The 21,627-nt window shown below is 59.3% G+C and overlaps 1 protein-coding gene across 1 annotated transcript; it reads left to right on the top strand.

The window, feature by feature from the left end:
- Window positions 1-11,468: 11,468 nt before the first annotated feature.
- On the top strand, window positions 11,469-18,507 carry HS3ST6 (heparan sulfate-glucosamine 3-sulfotransferase 6). Its single transcript, XM_007981923.3, has 2 exons — window positions 11,469-11,948; window positions 17,532-18,507. The coding sequence occupies exons 1-2, from the start codon at window positions 11,560-11,562 to the stop codon at window positions 18,145-18,147; spliced, it is 1,005 nt and encodes a 334-aa protein (XP_007980114.2). The 5' UTR covers window positions 11,469-11,559; the 3' UTR covers window positions 18,148-18,507.
- The last annotated feature ends 3,120 nt before the right edge of the window (window positions 18,508-21,627 follow it).

Here is a 21,627-nt window from a genome sequence, read left to right as displayed (position 1 = left end):
AATATTGGGATTGCAGGTGTGAGCTCCTCGGCCCAGTCAATTATGTTGTTTTTATTGTCCACATCACCTGAGCTCAAACTCTTTCACCTGCACCTCCAGGCAAACCAGACCCCATTCTAGAAACACAGCCCTTGCATTCCTAGAGTTTGTTTTTCCTCCTTCTTTTTTGTCCCCTCCACACGTGTCAATCCTTCTAGAAGCTTTTCTTGGGGGCTCTGCCCCAGTGGTCCTCTCCTTTCCCCACAGCAGGGGCCCTGGGTGGGCCTCCTCTGTGCATGCATAGACTGGACCCCTGTTATCCTCTTGCGGGCCTCACCCATCCTAGGTCAAGGAGCTTCTCAAAGCCATCGATCATAGTACCTTCGTCTCATTCTTTTTTTTTTTCTTTTTTGAGATGGAATCTTGCTCTGTTGCCAGGCTGGAGTGCAGTGGTGTGATCTCGGCTCACTGCAACCTCTGCCTCCTGGCTTCAAGCAATTCTCCTGCCTCAGCCTTCTGAGTAGCTGGGACTACAGGCGCCCGCCACCACGCTGGCTAATTTTTGTATTTGTAGTAGACACAGGGTTTCACCATGTTGGCCAGGATGGTCTCAATCTCTTGACCTCGTAATCTGCCTGCCTTGGCCTCCCAAAGTGCTGGGATTACAGGTGTGAACCACCACGCCCAGCCTTTTTTTGTGTGTTTTGGTTTTTTTTGAGACAGAGTCTTGCTCTTTTGCCCATAGTGGAGTACAGTGGCATAATTTCGGCTCACTGCAACCTCTGCCTCCCAGGTTCAAGTGATTATTCTGCCTCAGCCCCTCAAGTAGCTGGGATTACAAGCATGCACCACTACATCCAGCTAATTTTCTTTTGTTTGTATTTTTAGTAGAGAAGAGTTTTGCCATGTTGACCAGGCTGGTCTTGAAGTCCTGACCTTAGGTGATTCACCTGACTCAGCCTCCCAAAGTGCTGCAATTACAGGTGTGAGCCACCACAGCCAGCCCCAGATATATTTTAAATGTCTCCTTTTCTCTATCACCGATACCATCTCCCCAGCCCGAGGCTTAGTCATTCCTCACTTTCAGTACTGTGATAACCTGGTTTAGAACCTAGTTTATTTGGGCCAGGTGCAATAGTTGGCCTCCTAAAGTGCTGGGATTACAGGCGTGAGCCACCATGTCTGGCCCTCATTCTCTTTCTTTTTTCTTTTTTTTTTTGAGATGGAGTCTCACTCTGTCGCCCAGGCTGGAGTGCAGTGGCGTGATCTCGGCTCACTGCAAGCTCCGTCTGCCGGGTTCACGCCATTCTCCTGCCTCAGCCTCCTGAGTAGCTGGGACTACAGGCGCCCGCCACCACGGCCGGTTAATTTTTAGACGAGGTTTCACCATGTTAGGCAGGATGGTCTTGATCTCCTGACCTCGTGATCTGCCCGCCTCGGCCTCCCAAAGTGCTGGGATTACAGGCGTGAGCCACTGCGCCCAGCCTCATTCTCTTTCTTTTTTTTTTTTTTTTTTTTTTTCTTCCGAGACAGAGTCTCGCTCTGTCGCCCAGGCTGGAGTGCAGTGGCCGGATCTCAGCTCACTGCAAGCTCCGCCTCCCGGGTTCACGCCATTCTCCTGCCTCAGCCTCCCGAGTAGCTGGGACTACAGGCGCCCACCACTTCGCCCGGCTAATTTTTTGTATTTTTTAGTGGAGACGGGGTTTCACCGTGTTAGCCAGGATGGTCTCGATCTCCTGGCCTCGTGATCCGCCCGTCTCTCATTCTCTTTCTTAAACGCCGAGCCCTTGGGGCGCTTCGTACAGTAGCAGCAGATGAACAAATGTTCATCCACTCACACCACCTCCTGCCCACTCCCCTGCAGGGTTGCACAATCTTAGGAGGGGTGCCAGTTGTGTACCCCACATCTGCATGGGTGTGTCGGTGGTCTGGGGAATGCAGGGTCCTCAAGCCACCTATCACCCTTTCCAGGCCCTGGGCACTAAGGCAGTGGTTAATGGAGCTTGGGGTCAGAAGCCCTGGGAAGAAGGTTGGTGGAGCTTCAGTGACAGATAGGCCGGGAGGCGGCTGGGGACGGGCTCAGGGTTACCTGTGGATAACCCTTCTCCACTTCCAACCCCTCACGGCCCCCCGACTCCCTGTCTCCTTGTAAAACCTTGGAGGTTATTCACGGTTCAGCCCGTGACTTCCTGTCTTATCAAGTTTCATCTCCAACCAGGACATTTACAAGCTACTCTTGGCTTCAAAGAGTCTGGTGGCTGCAATGCAGGAGACGGGGAGGAGAGGGTGGCCAGAGCCAGGTGGGCTGGGTGCCAGGGCCCCTGGGGTCTGCTCCCAGCCATGGACTAGGCCTGCTGGCCCTAGGCTTCCCCTTCCACCTCAACTCCAGGGCCTTTTGGTCTCGAAGCCTCTCTCGGAGTATGATTCTTTGCTGGGCCCCAGAACTCCAAACCGGGGAGCTCCTGGTGTGTATCCAGGTCTAAGGGGAGGGAGGGCAACTGGATTCAGGCAGGGGACAGCAGTGACCAGCCTGGGAGATGAGGGATGGAGTCCTGGCTCTCAGCCAGAGGGGAGGGGGAGGGGAGGGATGGGGCGGGATAGGGGTTGAGTTTGAAGGCTCTGAAGCCTAGGAGGGGCACGGCAGGGTTGGGGTTGGGAAGAGGAATTTAGAGCGCTTGCTTGGCCTGGCTGCAGGTTCTGGGTCCTCCGGGGCATTGAGCCAAGTAAGACTCTGGCTGCTGGCCTGTCTGGTCCACTATGGGGGTGAGGCGCTGCCCCTGGAAGTAGGGCAAATGGAGGCGCACTTGCTGGGAATCCCGTCTGCTAGCCAGGGGCGACTTGCTCTTCAGAAGGGGCTTACAGGCAGCCAGGCGGGGCAGCTCACGCCTGTCATCCCAGCACTTTGCGAGGCCGAGGCAGGCGGATCACGAGGTCAGGAGATGGAGACCATCCTGGCTAACACGGTGAAACCCCGTCTCTACTAAAAATACAAAAGATTAGTTGGACGTGGTGGCACACGCCTGTAATCCCAGCTACTCGGGAGGCTGAGGCAGGAGAATCGCTTGAATCCGGGAGGCAGAGGTTGCGGTGAGCTGAGATCGTGCCATTGCACTTAAGCCTGGGCAACAGAGCGAGACTCCCTCTAAAAGTAAAAATAAAAAATACCAGGCGTGGTGGCTCATGCCTGTAATCCCAGCACTTTGGGAGGCCGAGACAGGCGGATCACGAGGTCAGGAGATCGAGACCATCCTGGCTAACATGGTGAAACCCCGTCTCTACTAAAAATACAAAAAAATTAGCCGGGCGTGGTGGCGGGCGCCTGTAGTCCCAGCTACTCGGGAGGCTGAGGCAGGAGAATGGTGTGAACCCGGGAGGCGGAGCTTGCAGTGAGCAGAGATCGCGCCAGTGCAGTCCAGCCTGGACCACACAGCAAGACTCCGTCTCAAAAAAAAAAAATGGGGCTTTCAGATTCTGAAAGTCGTGTTGGGTGTTACTTGGGGCTTTCCACACTGTGTGAAGGTGACTGGGGCCTGGCTGCAGGCCTCTGAGCCCCGCTCCACCTGTGCCCACGTGCATACTCGTAGAAGATGTGCATACTCATGCAGGGTCCACAAACAGGCACAGAGTCCTATGCCCTGTGCAGTGCATGGGACTCCTGGGCCTGTGTCCAGCCCCCTTTCTCCTGATGAACATACTCCTGGTGCTTCCAGTCCGTGGAGACCATCGACAGGGCCTGGCTGGACAGACCTGGCCACAGGGGACTCACTTGGGGCTGACTGAATGCTGCTCTGCCCTTCCCACAGGGCAGGAATACTTCCATGCCCAAAGGCCTGGCTTAGGGCTATGAAACCGGAGGAGGTGGGGCTAGGGGAGGGCACGGAGAGCCCTGCTCTGTGGGACCCTCCTGTCGTCCAGTTCAGATCCATCCTGGAGAGAGAGGCAGAAATGGGACTACCGGCCTGGAAGAAGGATTGCTACCTTTTTTTTTTTTTTGGAGACAGAGTCTAGCTCTGTCACCCAGGCTGGAGTGCAATGGCGCGATCTTGACTCACTGCAACTTCTGCCTCCCAGGTTCAAGCAATTCTCCTGCCTCAGCCTCCCAAAGTGCTGGGATTACAGGTGTGAGCCACTGCGCCCAGCCGGATTGCTACATTGTTACACACTGAGCTGGGCCAGGCTGGTAATCAAGAGGCAGTTTGCAGGGCCCAGTTATTCATGGGAGAGAACAGGAAATAGTAGCGAGTCGCCTTCTCCCTGTGCTGATTCCTTAAGGAAGACCTGACGGAGAGGAGTGAGGGTGGCTGGAAGCAGGCTGGGGGCCACCCCTCTGCAGGAGAGGGTCTGGCTCCTCGGGCAAACCCTGCAGCCCCAGGCAGGCTCCCAGCAGGCATGGGACTGAAGACAGTGAGGAAGCATGCTTCCCGACGCTGGGAATTTGGTCTGCCTTGGCAAATCCTGGGAAGCCCCACTACTGTTCTCTGTCACAGTGTCCGTGGGTCACCAGGAACAAGATTTTGGCTTCAGCAAGCCAGGCCTGCTTGCCACCGTGAGGCCAGTGATGCCTTTCCGCTCCAGCCTTGTCTGCAGGGAAGATGGAATTATGAGGTAGGTCCTCAGGTCCCCCAGGGTGGGAGCAGCTTCTGGGCACCCCTTCTTCTGTGGCCACTGCTGCACGTTCTCTGGGTCTTTATCATAAAGAACATTCACCAAGCACTTAGAAACTGGGTACTCAGGGAGGTGGGGGCAAGTGCCAACTTTAATACAGTAGGGAAGTGAGGATCACGGGATTACAGGGCCTGGATTCCTGCTAAGGTCACCTGCTAGGAGGGGGGCAGAGCTGGCTTTTTTTTTTTTTTTTTTTTCCGAGATTGGGCCTAGGCTGGAGTGCAGTGGTGCGGTCATAGTTCACTGCAGCCTTGACCTCCTGGGCTCAGGAGATCCTTCCACCTCAGCCTCCTGAGTAGCTGGGACCACAGGTGTGCACCACCATGCTTGGCCAATTGAAACAGTTTTTTTGTAGAGATGGGATCTCCCTATGTTGCCCAAGTGGGCATCAAACTCCTGGGCTCAAGTGATCCTCCTACCTCAACTTCCCAAAGTGTTGGAATTACGAGCGTGAGCCACCATGTCCAGCCACAGAGCTGGCCTTGAACCAGCCTTGAGGCCCCTACGGCCCTTGCTGTTAGCCTTGCCCCATCCTAGCAAGGGGCTCCTGCCCCTCCTCAGTCCCCACCCGGGTGATCTGGGAACAGCGGGCCCTTGGAGAGGGTAGGATGGGGGGCTGCCCTCTCTGACGGGCCCCTCCCTGGGAGGGAACCACATCCTTTATGAGCTCAGGCAAATCAGGCATCTGAAGTGGAAAAACCCCACACAAATCAAGGACAGCTGGGCCCGCCCTCTGGCTGCAGCCCCCTCCCCTCGCTCCCCTCCCAGGAATCCTGACAGGAGGCACAGATGGGGCAGAGCGGGTCTCAGTGATGAAGGGTGTGGCTCTCAGGGAGGGAGTTCCTGGAGCTCCTCCTCACTGTGTGAAATCTACCCCAGCTGTCCCTGGTGGAGAACGGGGCCGCTAATCACTTTCCAGAGTGGGGCCGAGGTTCACAGGCCCTGCCCTTGCCTGTGAGGGCCCAGGCTGGGGGTGCCCACCCTGGGGAGGGGACAGACAGGGAAAGAGGTGGAGAGGGGTGTCGGAGAGGGACACACACACACAGTCGCTCAGCAAACATGAGCTGTCACTCTGTTACCCTGGTCAAGTGTGGAGCCACAAAAGGGATGAAGACTGACCCCGTCTCTGCCTTCGTACAGGTCATGAGTAGGTGGAGACGGATTAAAATCACCCACAAAGAAATAGTTACAGACTGTGAAAGGGGCACAAATGTAGCCAGGACGCTACATCCTGGATCTGAGGCAGGGCAGGGCCTTTCTCCCAGCCTGGCCTTGCTCCCCAGGACTCCCTGCCTCTTCCCCTCTCCATCCCCTCCTACTCCAAGGGACAATGTTTATGGGGCCCAGCAGCTGGGGCAGCACAGCCCATCTCCCTTCCCAGATCCTCTCTTCCCAGTCACTACGTCAGGCTGACCATCCACATGTTTGACAGCTGGAGGGTGGACAGACCATCTGCCTGGCTGTCTGGCTTATACGGGGGTCAAGATGAGCTCGGGCAGTGTGGACCCTCAAAACCCCTGCGACTTTGGGAGGTCCGGCTAGGCAGAAGGAACTTGTTGATGTCTCTTTCTTGGCAGAGGAGGACATTCAGACAGAGAGCAGGAGGCGAGGGACCCTCTCAGGGTGCGGGGACAGCCCCCACCCTTTGTCCCTACAGTCTGGTTGCTCAGGTGTCCTGGGGCAGAGGGAAGGAAGTTACTGTGTGTGTGAGGAGCACGGAGAAGTTCCTGAAATTATCAGATTTAACCTTCATAAGGCCCTCAACACAGAGTCACCATATGGTTGAGCAGTCCGCTCCTAGGTCTGTTCCCTAGAGACATGAAACATATGTCCATCAAAACTGTATACCTGAATGTTCATGGCAGCATTATTCATAAGAACCCCACAGTGGAAACAACCTAGATATCCATAAGCAAATGAGGGAATCAACAAAAGGTGGTCCATCCATATGATGGAGCATCACTCAGCCGTGAAGAAGAGCGAGGCACTGGCACACGCCACAATGTGGATGAACCTGGAGAACATGCGGAGTGAGAGACGCCAGACACAAAAAGACAAACATTGTATGATTCTCTTTCTTTTTTTTTTCTTTTTAGAGATAGGGTCTCACTCTGTCTCCCCGACTGGAGTGCAATGGTGCAATTTCAGCTCACTGCAACCTCTGCCTCCTGGGTTCAAGGTATTCTTGTGCCTCAGCCTCCCGAGTAGCTGGGACTACAGGTGTGCACCACCACACCTAGCTAATTTATTATTATTATTATTATTTGAGACGGAATTGTGCTCTTATTGCCCAGGCTGGAGTGCAATCGGGCGATCTCAGCTCACCATAACCTCTGCCTCCCGGGTTCAAGCCATTCTCCTTCCTCAGCCTCCCAAGTAGCTGAGACTACAGGCGTGCACCACCACACCCAGCTAATTTTTTGTATTTTTAGTAGAGACAGGGTTTCTCCATGTTGTTCAGGCTGGTCTTGAACTCCCAACCTCAGGTGATCTGCCCACTTCGGCCTCCCAAAGTGCTGGGATTACAGGCGTGAGCTATGGCGCCTGGCCCACACCTGGCTAATTTATGTATTTTTGGTAGAGACAGGATTTCACCGTGTTGGCCAGGCTGTTCTCGAACTCCTGACCTCAAGTGATCCACCCGTCTTGGCCTCCCAAAGTGCTGGGATTACAGGCATGAGCCACTGTGCCTGGCCATATTTCTTTTTTTTTTTTTAGGGATGGGATCTCACTCTGTTGCCCAGACTGGAATGCAGTGGTATGATCACGGCTCACTGCAGCCTCAAAACTCCTGGGCTTGAGCGATCCTCCCACCTCAGCCTCCTGAGTAAGCTAGGACTACAGGTGCGTACCATCACACTTGACTAGTTTGGAAATTTTCTGTAGAGATTGGTACTCCCTATGTTGCCTGACCTGGTTTTGAATTCCTCGCCTCTAGTGAATCTCTTGACTCAGCCTTGCAAAGTGCTGGGACTACTGGTGTGCGCCACTGTGCCTGGCTAAATTTCAAATATTTTGTACAGATGGGGTTCTCACTTTGTTGCCCAGTCTTGAACTCCTGGCTTCAAGCAATGATTCTCTTTCTGTGAAATGTCCAGAATAGGCAAACCCATAGAGACAGAAAGTAGATTCGTGGTTTCCAGGGGCTGGGGAAAGGGGAGAATAGGGCATCATTGCTAATGGACACAGGATTTCTTTTTGGGGTGATAGAAATGTTCTAAAATTGATGGTGGTGACGATTGCACAACTATGAATATACTGAAAGCCACTGATTTGCACGTGGCAAATGGCTGGATTGTATGGTGTGTGAATTACATCACAGTAAAGCTGTTACTCTTAAGAGACTCTTGAGGGTCATGACTGAGGTCTTCATTTTACAAAGAAGGGTCTGGTGGCACAGATAGAGAACATTGTATGATTCTCTTTCTTTCTTTCTTTTTTTTCTTTTTAGAGATGGGGTCTCACTCTGTCTCCCCAGCTAGAGTGCAATGGTGCAATTTCAGCTCACTGCAACCTCTGCCTTCCGAGTTCAAGGGATTCTTGTGCCTCAGCCTCCCAAGTAGCTGGAACTACAGGTGTGCACCACCACACCTGGCTAATTTAGTGCAGCTGAGTGCCAGATGGAGGGAGGGGTCAGCTTCTAGAAGAACCCTCCCAGCCGACTCCTGGTCCTTGCATCTCTCCCTCCCTGCCCCCAGTCCATTCCACATCCTGCTGGTCAGTTCCTCCTGACAAGTCCTTCTGCTCTCAGCAGGGACTAAGGATGAAGGATCCAGCAGGGGGACGGCAGCGGAAAGGCCAGGAGATGGAAATGACTATACAGGGCTGGGCAGGGGGCTGGAGGAGCCACCAAGAACCCAGCGCTGAAATTTCAAATCCTGAGTGGGGACTGCTGAGACCATAGGGATGGCTGAGACCATGGGGACCCCTGAGACGGTGGGGACTCCTGAGACCGTGGGGACTGCTGAGACCGTGGGGGCTCCTGAGACCATGGGGATGGCTGAGACCGTGGGGGCTGCTGAGACCGTGGGGGCGGCTGAGACCGTGGGGACGGCTGAAACCGTGGGCACGGCTGAGACTGTGCGGACTGTTGAGACCGTGGAGGTTGCTGAGACCGTGGGGCTCCTGAGACCGTGGGGGCGGCTGAGACCATGGGAACGGCTGAGACCGTGGGGACTGCTGAGACCGTGGGGGCTCCTGAGACCATGGGGATGGCTGAGACCGTGGGGGCGGCTGAGACCGTGGGGGCGGCTGAGACCGTGGGGGCGGCTGAGACCGTGGGGACGGCTGAAACCGTGGGCACGGCTGAGACTGTGCGGACTGTTGAGACCGTGGAGGCTGCTGAGACCGTGGGGCTCCTGAGACCGTGGGGGCGGCTGAGACCGTGGGGGCTGCTGAGACCGTGGGGACAGCTGAGACCGTGGGGGCTGCTGAGACCGTGGGGGCTCCTGAGACCGTGGGGACTGCTGAGACCGTGGGGACGGCTGAGACCGTGGGGACGGCTGAGACCATGGGGACTGTTGAGACCGTGGGGACGGCTGAGACCGTGGGGACTGCTGAGACCGTGGGGACTGTTGAGACCGTGGGGACGGCTGAGACCGTGGGGACTGTTGAGACCGTGGGGACGGCTGAGACCGTGGGGACTGTTGAGACCGTGGGGACTGTTGAGACCGTGGGGATGGCTGAGACCGTGGGGGCGGCTGAGACCGTGGGGGCGGCTGAGACCGTGGGGACTGCCGAGACCGTGGGGACTGCCGAGACCGTGGGGATGGCTGAGACCGTGCGGACTGTTGAGACCGTGGAGGCTGCTGAGACCGTGGGGATGGCTGAGACCGTGGGGGCTGCTGAGACCGTGGGGGCTGTTGAGACCGTGGGGACGGCTGAGACCGTGGGGACTGTTGAGACCGTGTGGACTGCTGAGACTGTGTGGACTGTTGAGACCGTGGAGGCTGCTGAGACCGTGGGGATGGCTGAGACCGTGGGGGCTGCTGAGACCGTGGGGACGGCTGAGACCGTGGGGACGGCTGAGACCGTGGGGGCTGCTGAGACTGTGCGGACTGTTGAGACCGTGGGGACGGCTGAGACCGTGGGGGCTGCTGAGACCGTGGGGGCTGCTGAGACCGTGGGGACGGCTGAGACCGTGGGGGCTGCTGAGACCGTGGGGGCTGCTGAGACCGTGGGGACTGTTGAGACCGTGGGGACGGCTGAGACCGTGGGGTGGGTGCTGCAGGGTGGGACGCCCCACCCCCACCCTGAGCCAGCCCGTCGGGAACAATGCCATTTCAAGCTAGACCAGAAGAAGAACTTCCTGTGACCCAGCATGAGCCAGCATGCTCTCCTCACAGCGTGCCCACTGCCCGCCCACGGGGCTGCTGGGGAGGCTTGCCCAGGAGGCTTGCCCAGACGAGCAGGTGCAGCCCGCATGTCTGGGGCCTAGGCTGGGGGACTGGTCAGTTGTCTTTACCCCGTTAGCCCCGTGTGGCCGCCTCTGGCCAGGGCTGCTGCTGGGTAGGAGCTCCGGAATGTCTGTGGGTGGTGGAGACCCTCTACCCCTTGAGGCAGCCCGGCTGCTGGAACTTGTCCAGATGCCATCAGAGCCGGAACATCTCATTAATGAGCAGAGTCCAGGACAGGGGCTGCAAGCCCTTGGGTGGGAAGAGGCTGGGCCTCTGTGGGGAGCCTGTGCCAGCCTGGTGCCAGCCCTGTGGCCAGGAAGGCTGAGGCAGAGGCGGAGAGAGGACCCGGGTCTCATGCCACCTTTGCCTTGGGATGGGGCAAGTTGCTCGCCCTCTCTGAGCCCGGCTCGCCTCCCCTGCCTTCCCTGCAGGCTGTTGCTGGGCGTTGGGGGTGTGGAGTTCCCACAGTGTCCAGCGCCCCACAGATCCAAGCCAGGAGGCCTCTGAATCTCACGCCCCTCAGAGGCAGCCCCTGGGGAGGTCCTGAGCTCTTTCTCTTCCCCAGCACAGGGATCCCTGAGTCCTTCATACCTCCAGTGGGGTCCACTTTGCCACCTTCCGAAATGCATCACTGATGTCTCAGGGGAGTGCCAGGTGGACTGAGGTTGGGCAGATGGGATGACTTAGTAGACCTGGTATGTCTCAGGCCTGCATTCAGTTCACCACTGGGCCCCTGGGAGGGAAGCCTGTTTTCTCCATTCTAAAACAGTAACCAGGGGTGACTTGACCTCTCAGCCCCCAGGCTGTGACCCCGATGTGTGGCAAGGCTGACTGTCAGCTGGGAGTGCAGGACGCACGCCATTCCCGGCGGCAGACTCCCCCGACACGTTCTGGGACCCCTCTGTGCATACTAGGGTGCTGGCCTGGCCTCCTTCTCCCTTGGCAGGTCAAGTGCCGGAATCGATGCGCTTCCTCGGTCCCCTTGGCCCGGCGATGAGGCTCCCGCTCCTGCAGGCCAAGGCTCGGCCTATGCACCTGCCGCGCACGTCCCGGAGTTGGGGCGGGGGAGGGAATCGGCCTTCAAACAGAGGGTCCCCAGGCCCGCGCGCCGCCCTGTCCCTGCCCTGCGTCCCGAACCGCCACCGCCACCGCATCCTCCCCGCGCAGGGGTGAAGATGCCAGAGTCAAGCAGGCCGGGGCCCAGGATTTCGGAGCAGGAGCATCCTGGTGGTCCTGGCAGTTCGAGTTGCGCCCGGGTGGTGGCGGTTGCCGGCGGGTCCCAGCCCAGACAGTGGCCTCGGAGGGGGAGTGGGGAGGAGGGGAGGGGAAGGGGAAGGGGGAGGGCGTCCCGACTCCGCCCCCGCCCCCGTCCCCGGCCCCGCCTAGCGTCGGCTCCCAGGCTGCGGGACCGCGGGGCGCAGAGCAGAGAAGCCAGGCACCCACGGGCTGGGCGGCACGCGGGCCGAGATGCGCGCCCGCCTGCCGCCCCCGCTCTCAGGCTTGGGAGCAGCGCGACCCCATGGCAGGTAGCAGCGGCCCGGGCGGCGGGGCCGGGCAAGGGGCCGCTCTGCGGGCGTCCCGCGCGCCGCTGCTGCTCGTGGCCCTCGTGCTCGGCGCCTACTGCCTCCGCGTCCTCCCCGGCCGCTGCCCGCCGGCCGCCCGCGCCCCCGCACCGGCCCCCGCGCCCTCCGAGCCGCCCAGCTCGGTCCGCCGCCCGGGAGCACCTGACCTGCCCGTGGCCAGCGGTCCCGGCCGCCGGCGCTTCCCGCAGGCGCTCATCGTGGGCGTGAAGAAGGGCGGCACGCGCGCCCTGCTGGAGTTCCTGCGGCTGCACCCCGACGTCCGCGCGCTCGGCTCTGAGCCCCACTTCTTTGACAGGTGCTACGAGCGCGGCCTCGCCTGGTACCGGTGAGCACCCTGGCCTGTCCGCCCTGACCGGCGCCTTCCCGGGGAGGGCATCGTGCGCCCCAGGGAGCAGCGGGGCGAGGTTTCCGGGCAGTGGGGTTGGGACCGCCCTGTGGGGGGCCCAGGCCTGACCTGGGGTCGCGGCTCCGGAAGAAGGAATGATACCTAGCTAGGATTCCCTGAAACTTTGAAAACTTTGGGGAAAGCCCTGGTTCCGTTCGCTCTGCTGAGGGACCCAGCAGGACTGGGGGAGGCGGTGCCATCCCATCCCGGAGGTCGTTTCCAGCCCATGGGATTATCTGGCAGCGTTAGAAATGCCTCTCCCGCCATGTCACTCTGGGCAAGGAGGTGTGACTCTCTGACCGCTGGCCAGGTACCGTAGAAAGGGGCCTCTAGGTTCCAGGCAGCCACCTAGAAAGCGTCCTTCCTCCCCAAGACCCCCGAGTCTGGGCAGTGGAATCCTTCTTGGTGGTCCTGGGGGTCCAGAGAAAGTCTGGGCTTTGGAAAGGAGGAGACTGCCTTTCGGGGAGTGCCCAGGGTGAGTCCAGCCCCATGCATGGGGCTCTGTGGCTGTCGTGCCTCTACCCATGATGGACATGGGGTGTGGCAGTGGAATGTGGGGAGCACGCAGCCCCAGCTGAAGCAGCCTGCACTGGTGGCTGCTCGTCCTGAAGCTTGGACCGAGCCCCTGCTGAGAGGACCCTGCCCAAGGCCACCTGGGGAGTCAGTTGGGGCGGCAGGACCCAGACACTTCCCCAGGTGCCCCAGTTTCTCCGTTCCTGATCCTCTGATCCTCTTCCTCCCCTCACGCCTACCCCTATTTGTTAACTTTGCCTTTTGTACTAAAACTCTTGGGTTTGGAGGGCAGGCAGGGAGGGGCTCTGTGAGAGGAGGGGGGCTCGCTTCTGAGATCTGAAGGGCTGGTGCCAGCGTGGGGTGCTGGGGAAGTCAGATGGTGGCTGGGGGACGTGGAGTCCATCCCGGGGCTCACCTGGCTGCATCAGGCATCCTCAGCTCAGGCTCCAGGGAGAGACCTCACTCCCCTGACCGCAGGCAGGGGTCAGAATGCATCCCTAATCCCTGCTGCAGGGAGGAGGGGAGGAGGGGCTGCCAAGCTAGAAGTGGGGGAGGAGCGGAGGGGCGGGAGGGAGAAGGGGAGAAGGCTTTGGGTTGAGGATGTGCAGTTAAGTGGAGTAAACACTTCAGAGCCACCCCTGACCCCATGAGCTTTGACAAGAGACTGGGGTGGGATCTGAGCTGGGCTGTGAGGAGCCCCAGGGGAAGCTAGGGTTGGGTTTAGCCCTAGAGGGTTCTGGAAGAGCCCAGGCTCCTGAGGCCAGTCCAGGCCCGCCCTGGCATGTGTCCAGCCCTGGGGGATCAGTCTGGGGAGGATGAGAGGCAGCCAAGGCCAGGCCCAGCCTGGGGGTCAGCTCCTTAGCCTTGGGAGTGGGGTTCCAGGGACACTGACATGCCCAGAGTTGGAGGGGGGGTACAGGAGAGTGACTGCTCTGGTAGACTCTTGACTTCCTCGTGTTTTAGAAGGGGAAGGGGTGAGTATGGAGAATTCCAAGGGTCAGGTCCTGTGGCCTCTGGGGTTTTCCCTTGGACCAATGATGCTGACCCCTCACTGGGCAGTGCAGAGCCAGTAGAGCTGGGCCCGCTGAGCTTGTGGACTGCAGGTGTCCTTGTGCTGTCCGAGGGGGCGTGGCCACGTGGGGCTGGTATGCCCCTAGGTGCCTGTGCCTCCGTCCTTTCAGCCTGCTACGAGCCTGCAGTGAGCCTCTGAAAGTTCTCACCCTGTCTCAGTTTCCCTAACTGCAAGGCAGCATTGTCTGCTTTTCAGACCCTGGGCTGGGCCCCCGGTGCCTGCAAGCTCTGTTCTGGGTGCTGGCTGTGGGGAGGCAAGAGAGAGGAGTAGCCAGGGCCCCCAGTTGAGTCTCTGGGCCACTGCTCCCACTGGGCTGTGACTGAACTAGTTCCAGGCGGTGACCTGGCCTTCCTGTGGCCTTGGCAGGTGGGTCCTGGGTTGACCTTCCCACCTCTCCACCTCAGTCAGCTCATCTAGGCTCTTGAGGGGCCTCCCACTTGGGGACTGTAGCCCACAAGTGCCCCCAAGCTCAGCACATGCTTAGCTGTTCACCCACTAGTGAAGCACCTGTGTCTGCCAGGTGTGGGGTTCACGCAGACTCCCCAAGGTCTCCGTCTGCGAAAGGTGCCCTGTCTGGGGGCAAATGGGGGCTGTACTTTGACCGTAATCTTTTAGAAAAGCAAGAGAAGGGTCGGGCACAGTGGCTCATGCCTGTAATCCCAGCAATTTGGGAGGCTGAGGTAGGTGGATTACCTGAGGTCAGAAGTTTGAGACCAGCCTGGCTAATGTCGTGAAACCCCATCTCTACTAAAAATACAAAAATTAGCCAGGCATGGTGGTGGGTGCCTGTAATCCCAGCTACTTGGGAGGCTGAGGCAGGAGAATCGCTTGAACCGGGGAGGCAGAGGTTGTCGTGAGCTGAGATAGCGCCACTGCACTCCAGCCTGGGTGACAAGAGTCAGCTGGAGTGCAGCTCTGTCTCAGAAACAAACAAAAGAAAAGCCAGAAGAGGCAAGGAGCAGGGTGGGTAGGGGAACCCCTTAGTTCCTGGTTTGCAAGAGCAGTGGGTGCATGGAGTGGGGTCTGAGTATGTAGCGGGGAGGGACCTGGGCTCCTGTGGGGGATGCAGTCGCCTTGCACTTTCTGGCTTTGGCATCTGCCAGGCCCTTTTGGCATCTGCGAGTCTCAGACCCGAGGTGTGGGGCAGGAGGAGGGAGGCTGAGACGGAGGAGGGAGGGTTGCCCAGGGCTGGATGAAAGCCACAGGGAAATGCACACCAGATGAGGTGGGCTCCGCAGGGAGGGAGGGTCCTCAGAGCAACTTGTCAGATGTTTGTCACACGGGGGTCCAGTCCTGCTCCTCTCCCTCCTCCCCCGTCTCTCCCATCTCATCCACACCCAGGCTAGGACAGGCTTCGGATGCCTGGGGAGGGAAAGTAATTGATCCCAAAGATCTCTGATCTCTGAGCTGGTTTGTGCAAGAGGGGGCCTGGAAAGCCCTTGCCACCTCTCTGTGTTCCCACCGCCCTTCCACGTCAGGGTGTCCGGAACTCCATCCCCCTTCGCAGCTCTCTCTGACTCTTTGGAGAGAAGGCCTGGCAGGGCGAACATTCCTGTTTTGGTGCTGGTCCCTCCAGCAGGCGGGAAAAGGAGGATATTCAGAGTCACTGGTGTGCCTTCTGGGAAAGGAAAGGGGTGGGCTCCTGGTCTCGCTTGGTGCCTGGGGTCAAGAACATCCCAGACGGGAGGGAAGGGCCTGGGGCTTCCTTCCTGGCCGAGGGGAAAGGCAGGCAGTGACTTCTGATGAGGCCTGGGATCTGCCCCTCCCAGCATCGGCCTGGTTTCTGTCTGTGGGCATCGTCGGCGAGGTCCCGTGGTGGTTGCAGCAGGGGGTGGGGGTGCCCCTGAGCTGCCAGGCCTCAGACCTTGGTACCGCCACCATCTGAGGCCTCTGTGTTTGTCCCTGGGATGCTGGGTGTGGTTCCCATGCGGGCTCCAGCTGTGAGAGGTGGGGCAGGGAGTGCAGGGGCTCTAGGACCCACACTGCCCTTCCAGGTGGGCTGGAAGGAGGCAGCCCCCAAGGGTGGGAAGAGGGAGGGCTGAGCCCCACGCTCACCCCCAGCACCCCTGCCCCTCCCATCTCCCTGTGGCTGCTTCTGCAGTGGCAGCGGGTGGGTGGAGGGAGGCCCAGCTCTCTCTGTCACCAAGATGGAGGAGGACTTGTCCGGTGACGTCTGTAGGCCAGCTCTGCCCAGGGCCTGGTTCTTCGGGGCGGGAAGGCTCCCGTGCCGCCCACCCCTGCTCTGCCCCATTCCTGGTGGATGTTGTGGGGGAAGCCTGGATTCTCTCCCGCTGCTGTCCTCACACATCCTCCCTCCCACCTCCAGCGCTCTCCACCGAGCACCCCAGTGCAGGGGGTCTGTGCAGCTGCCTCTGGCCCAGCCTGCATTTGCCTGGGGGTCTGAGCAGGAAAAGGGAACTCAGGACCTGCCTCCCAGGGGCTGGGGTGGTCACTCCCGGCAGGTCAGCCTCCTGGCAGGGGCGGTCCTGGGGCTGTCAGCAGGGGTCGGGGAAGCCCTCTCAGAGGGCAGGAGGCAGGGCTGGGCATGACCAGCAGGGCATCCCCACCCTAACACAGTTCCTGTTTCTATCGACCTAGTTCCCAGCCCTCCCCAGCTCTCCCTCGGAGCTGTTTGCTCAGCTGACCTGCCGCGCCCTGCCCTGCCCAACCTCACCCTGCACTACCTGGCGGGCAGGTGCTGCCCGGGGCACTGCTGGGGGTGCCTGGGCCTGCCCGGGCTGGGCACCCAGGATGGGCTTTCTGCCCAGGTGGGACAGTCCTGGACTGCGGTCAGCCAATTCCCTTGGGACCTTGGGACTGGGTCAGTGCCCTCCTCCCCTGTGTCAGAATGAGGAGAATCTCAGAAAGGCCCCCTCCCTGGCCTGGCACCCTGGCAACCTGCAAGATCTGGGGGACCACAGTGGCCCGGAGTCTTGGGAAGGATCTTCAGGCTGGCGCCACCATGTCTCTGACTTTCCTCACATGTACTGGGCTCTGCTGGTGACTTTTTGGCCTCCTGAGTCCAGGCCCAGGTTGATGAGAATTCATAGGACTACAATTAAAGACGGGGAGAGAGGCCAGGTGCAGTGGCTCACCCCTGTAATCCCAGCACTTTGGGAAGCCGAGGTGGGCGGATCACCTGAGATCAGGAGCTCGAGACCAGCCTGGTCAACATGGCGAAACCCCGTCTCTACTAAAAATACAAAAATTAGCCAGGTGCGGTGACGGACGCCTGTCATCCCAGCTACGCTGGGGGCTGAGGCAGGAAAATCACTTGAACCCAGGAGGCAGAGGTTGCAGTGAGCCAAGATCGCGCCACCACACTCCAGCCTGGGCGACAGAGCAAGACTCCGTTTCCAAAAATAAAGAAAGATGGAAGAGATGTAATTACATCGGGGAGGGAGGGAGCAGGGAGGGCTGCTTTTTGTTGAGGACACTATGAATAATTGGTGCAGGGCTGATGTAGGGGATGCTGTCAACCACCGAATGAAAGGGTGACCTCAAGTGATCTAGGTGGGCGGGCCTCGGGGTGCTTGGTCTGCGATGAGAAAGGAGTTGGGGGCAGCCTAGTTCCGGGAGAGTGTGCGTCCGGTGGGAGGGAGCAGGCTCTGGAAGCGAGGATGGCAGGGACTGCACAAGGAAGATATGTGGGTGGTGAGGAACATGTTGTGCCTTCCCGCCAGCGACCATCATCCTCCTCTTATCCTCAGTGCGGCAGCAGGTGGGGCAGGCCGGCGCTGGGCTGGGCACCCTCACAGTCCATGTTCCAGGCTGCCCAGCCGCGCACGTTAGGAGGGGTGGGCGTGAGCAGAGAGGAAGGCTTGCCCGCCTTGGAGGCCTGGGCTTCCCGGGCATAAGGGGGCCTTGGTCCCGGGCCCCTGGGGGTCGGTCGAGAGCTGGGTAGGCTCAGACCCCCTCTCCTTGTACCCATCCCGCAGGAGTCTGATGCCCCGAACCCTGGATGGGCAGATCACCATGGAGAAGACCCCCAGCTACTTCGTGACGCGGGAGGCCCCCCGCCGCATCCACGCCATGTCCCCGGACATGAAGCTGATTGTGGTGGTGAGGAACCCCGTGACCCGGGCCATCTCCGACTATGCCCAGACGCTCTCCAAGACCCCGGGCCTGCCCAGCTTCCGCGCCCTGGCCTTCCGCCACGGCCTGGGCCCTGTGGACACGGCCTGGAGCGCCGTCCGCATCGGCCTGTATGCTCAGCACCTGGACCACTGGCTGCAGTACTTCCCCCTGTCCCATTTCCTGTTTGTCAGCGGGGAGCGTCTGGTCAGCGACCCAGCCGGAGAGGTCGGCCGCGTGCAGGACTTCCTGGGCCTGAAACGGGTTGTCACAGACAAGCACTTCTACTTCAACGCCACCAAGGGCTTCCCCTGCCTCAAGAAGGCCCAGGGCAGCAGCCGTCCCCGCTGCCTGGGCAAGTCCAAGGGTCGGCCACACCCGCGGGTGCCCCTGGCCGTGGTCCGGCGCCTGCAGGAGTTCTACCGGCCCTTCAACCGCAAGTTCTACCAGATGACCGGCCAGGACTTCGGCTGGGGCTGAGCGGCGCCCTGGGGATGCTCAGCACCTTGATTGACATCTGCTCACCCAGCCAGAGCAGGCTGCGTGCACGTGCTGGGCAGAGAGGAATATTTAAGAAATAAAGCTCGGGGCCGGGCGCGGTGGCTCAAGCCTGTAATCCCAGCACTTTGGGAGGCCGAGACGGGCGGATCACAAGGTCAGGAGATCGAGACCATCCTGGCGAACACGGTGAAACCCCGTCTCTACTAAAAAATACAAAAATCTAGCCGGGCGTGGTGGCGGCGCCTGTAGTCCCAGCTACTCGGGAGGCTGAGGCAGGAGAATGGCGTGAACCCGGGAGGCGGAGCTTGCAGTGAGCTGAGATCCGGCCACTGCACTCCAGCCTGGGCGACAGAGCCAGACTCCGTCTCAAAAAAAAAAAAAAAAAAAAAAAAAGAAATAAAGCTCGGACCCAGATTTTTCCACAAAACCTTGAGGTTGGAGGGTGGAGGTGCTGCCCCCAGGGATGTGATAAACATACCAGCGAACTCCACGGGGCACTGACTGTGTGCCTTATGCCACCGTTTTGTTTTTTTTTGTTTGTTTTTTTTTTTTTTTTGAGTGCAGTGGGGCCATCTCTGCTCATTGCAACCTCCGCCTCCCGGATTCAAGCAATTCTCCTGCCTCAGCCTCCCAAGTAGCTGGGATTACAGGCATGTAATCCCAGGCTAATTTTTTGTATTTTTTTTTTTTTTGTGGAGACGGAGTTTCACTGGGTTACCCAGGATAGTCTCGATCTCCTAACTTTTTGATCTGCCCGCCTCGGCCTCCCAAAGTGCTGGCATTACAGGCATGAACCACCACACCCAGCCCAAAACTCATTCTTTATACACCCTCGGAGGTGGGCGGTGTGCCTGGTCAGGTCTAGCGTGTGAGCTCAGAGAGGCTTAGGGCCTGCCCAGTGACATGCAGTTTAGCCCTAGTGATGCTGGGGGCCGTGCTCGGGCTCTCTTCTCAGCTCTGGGAGGCCGGGCAGGGTTGTCCTCGTGTTCAGGATGAGGAGACTGAGGCCGCAGGCTGCTCTGTGGAGCGGTGGGGCAGGATTAAAGTCAGGTCTGCACCCACCACCTCTGCTCATCCGGAATCCAGGTGTGAAGTGGACGCTTCCTTCTGGAGCCTTGTGGAGTTGCCTGAGTGTTGGTGAGGTCAGTGAGTGCTGGGTGTGTGCACAAGGCGATGATTAATAGCCTCCTAGCCTTCCCTGCAGAGGCCTACCCATTGAGGCCCACCCACTCCCCCAGGCCCCACCCACTCCCCCAGGCCCCTGCTGCCCCAGTTCCACTGTGTTTGTTCTGTGCCCGCCCCTGGGGACAGGGCTGGAATCAGTGGCCTTCTGCAGTCCAGCTGCCGCTCATAACTGAGGCCAGACTCAGGCAGGCTGGGGTGCCCTGTCCACCCCTGTGTCCTGGGAGCGGGAGGGTCCCCTCGGGAATGACTCTCACCTGTTCCTGGCCACGTGCTGTCTGCCAGGTGCCCACCAGCTGCCCTGACAATGACTTCTGGGTTGCCTGGGCTTAGCCCCAGGCCTGTCTCGGGGACTGGCTATGGTCTCCACAGCCCCAATGAGTCCCACAGGCCCCGTTGTGGCCTTTCTACTTCTCAGCTACTTGGAGCCACTCCCTGTCTTGGGGCCCAGAGATGCAGAGAGTGAGAAAGGATTTGCAGGAGGGGGCTGCGTCTGGACACCCACCCCTCCTCCTGCTAGTTTCTGGGCCCAGTGGACACTCTGTTCTGCAGCTGCCCTGAGGGGCAGGCACTTCTTCCAGGCCCCTCCATCCCAGGCCAGGACAGAGGCAGGGCTGGAGGCTGGTTCTCAGCTCCCCTCCAAGCACCTTCCCGACGACCACAGTGGCAACATGGTGGGCAGATGTGGTCCCAGATGTGGACAAGTCACAGGCACAGCCTCCGTCCTACCTCAAAGCTCTGCTGTGGATGGAGGGGAAAGGGCCTGCCCGACTGACAGCAGCCTTGGGAAGAGGGAACAGACCACCTTGGATCCCTGCCAGGAGGGGATCACTGGGCTGGGTTGCTCTGTCCCCACCCCTTGCATGGGTGCCCTCTGTGAAGACTGGGCCGACTGCCTGCCCCAGGCGTGGGGGTGGGAAGGAAGACAGGACAGCTCCTGGCCCCTGGTGACCCAGTTCCCAGCCTGGTGCATGTGAATTTCTTCTTCCTGGACACACCCTTCTCATGCCTGGTCCGTTTCAGGGACTGCTCACCATTGTCTCAGCACCTCTTTTGTTCTACTGTAAGCTCTCCGGATGGCAGCTGGAGGGACGTCGCAGAATAAACCAGATCCTATTATTTTAAAATGCTCTGAGCTGGGCGCGGTGGCTCAAGCCTGTAATCCCAGCACTTTGGGAGGCCGAGACGGGCAGCTCACGAGGTCAAGAGATCGAGACCATCCTGGCTAACACGGTGAAACCCCGTCTCTACTAAAAAAAATACAAAAAACTAGGCCGGGCGCGGTGGCTCAAGCCTGTAATCCCAGCACTTTGGGAGACCAAGACGGGCGGATCACGAGGTCAGGAGATCGAGACCATCCTGGCTAACACGGTGAAACCCCGTCTCTACTTAAAAAACAGAAAAAAATTAGCCGGGCGAGGTGGCAGGCGCCTGTAGTCCCAGCTACTCGGGAGGCTGAGGCAGGAGAATGGCGGGAACCCGGGAGGCGGAGCTTGCAGTGAGCCGAGATCGCGCCACTGCACTCCAGCCTGGGTGACAGAACGAGACTCGGTCTAAAAAAAAAAAATACAAAAAACTAGCCAGGCGTGGTGGCGGGCGCCTGTAGTACCAGCTACTTGGGAGGCTGAGGCAGGAGAATGGCGTAAACCCAGGAGGCGGAGCTTGCAGTGAGCTGAGATCTGGCCGCTGCACTCCAGCCTGGACGACAGAGGAGACTCTGTCTCAAAAAAAAAAAAAGAAAAAAGAAAAAAAAAGCTCTGATCCCCATCTTTACCCCTTATTGCTTCTAGGATGAAAAATCAAACTCCAGATCACAGCTGTTACAGCCCTCTATGGCTTGCCCCTCAGTCCTACATGCGCTCCTCATTCCAGCACGCCTGCCACACTGGCACCTGCCAGCTTCTTCCACCTGCCGTGGCCTGTCCCACTTCACAGGCTTTGCATGTGCTGTTCCCTCTGTCTGGAATGCCTTTCCCTGCAGAAGGTGCTGACGGAGATGGAGGCAGCCTTTGAGGGGGCAGCTGTGCTCTCACTGAGGCTCTGCTACTTTCCTCCTTCTGTTTGGAGTTCCTTTTGTGAGTCCACCAAGTGACCCCACTGTTCCCTTCCCGACAGAGCTGTGAGGGGTGGGGCACCGGTTTGGCTGGCTTTGGGGCCTGAACCCAGGGCCTGGAGCGGCAGACTCTGGAAGCAGTGAGGGGAGAGGGTGGGCTGGCGTGTTCTGCACCCCCTGAGCGGGACCTCCGCCTAACCGCCAGCACCCAATGCCGGTGAGGT

The sequence above is a fragment of the Chlorocebus sabaeus genome, chromosome 5, assembly GCF_047675955.1.
Source record: "Chlorocebus sabaeus isolate Y175 chromosome 5, mChlSab1.0.hap1, whole genome shotgun sequence".
NCBI lineage: Eukaryota > Metazoa > Chordata > Mammalia > Primates > Cercopithecidae > Chlorocebus > Chlorocebus sabaeus.
Note: the sequence above shows the minus strand (reverse complement) of the source record. Positions and strands in the feature narration are given on the sequence as shown.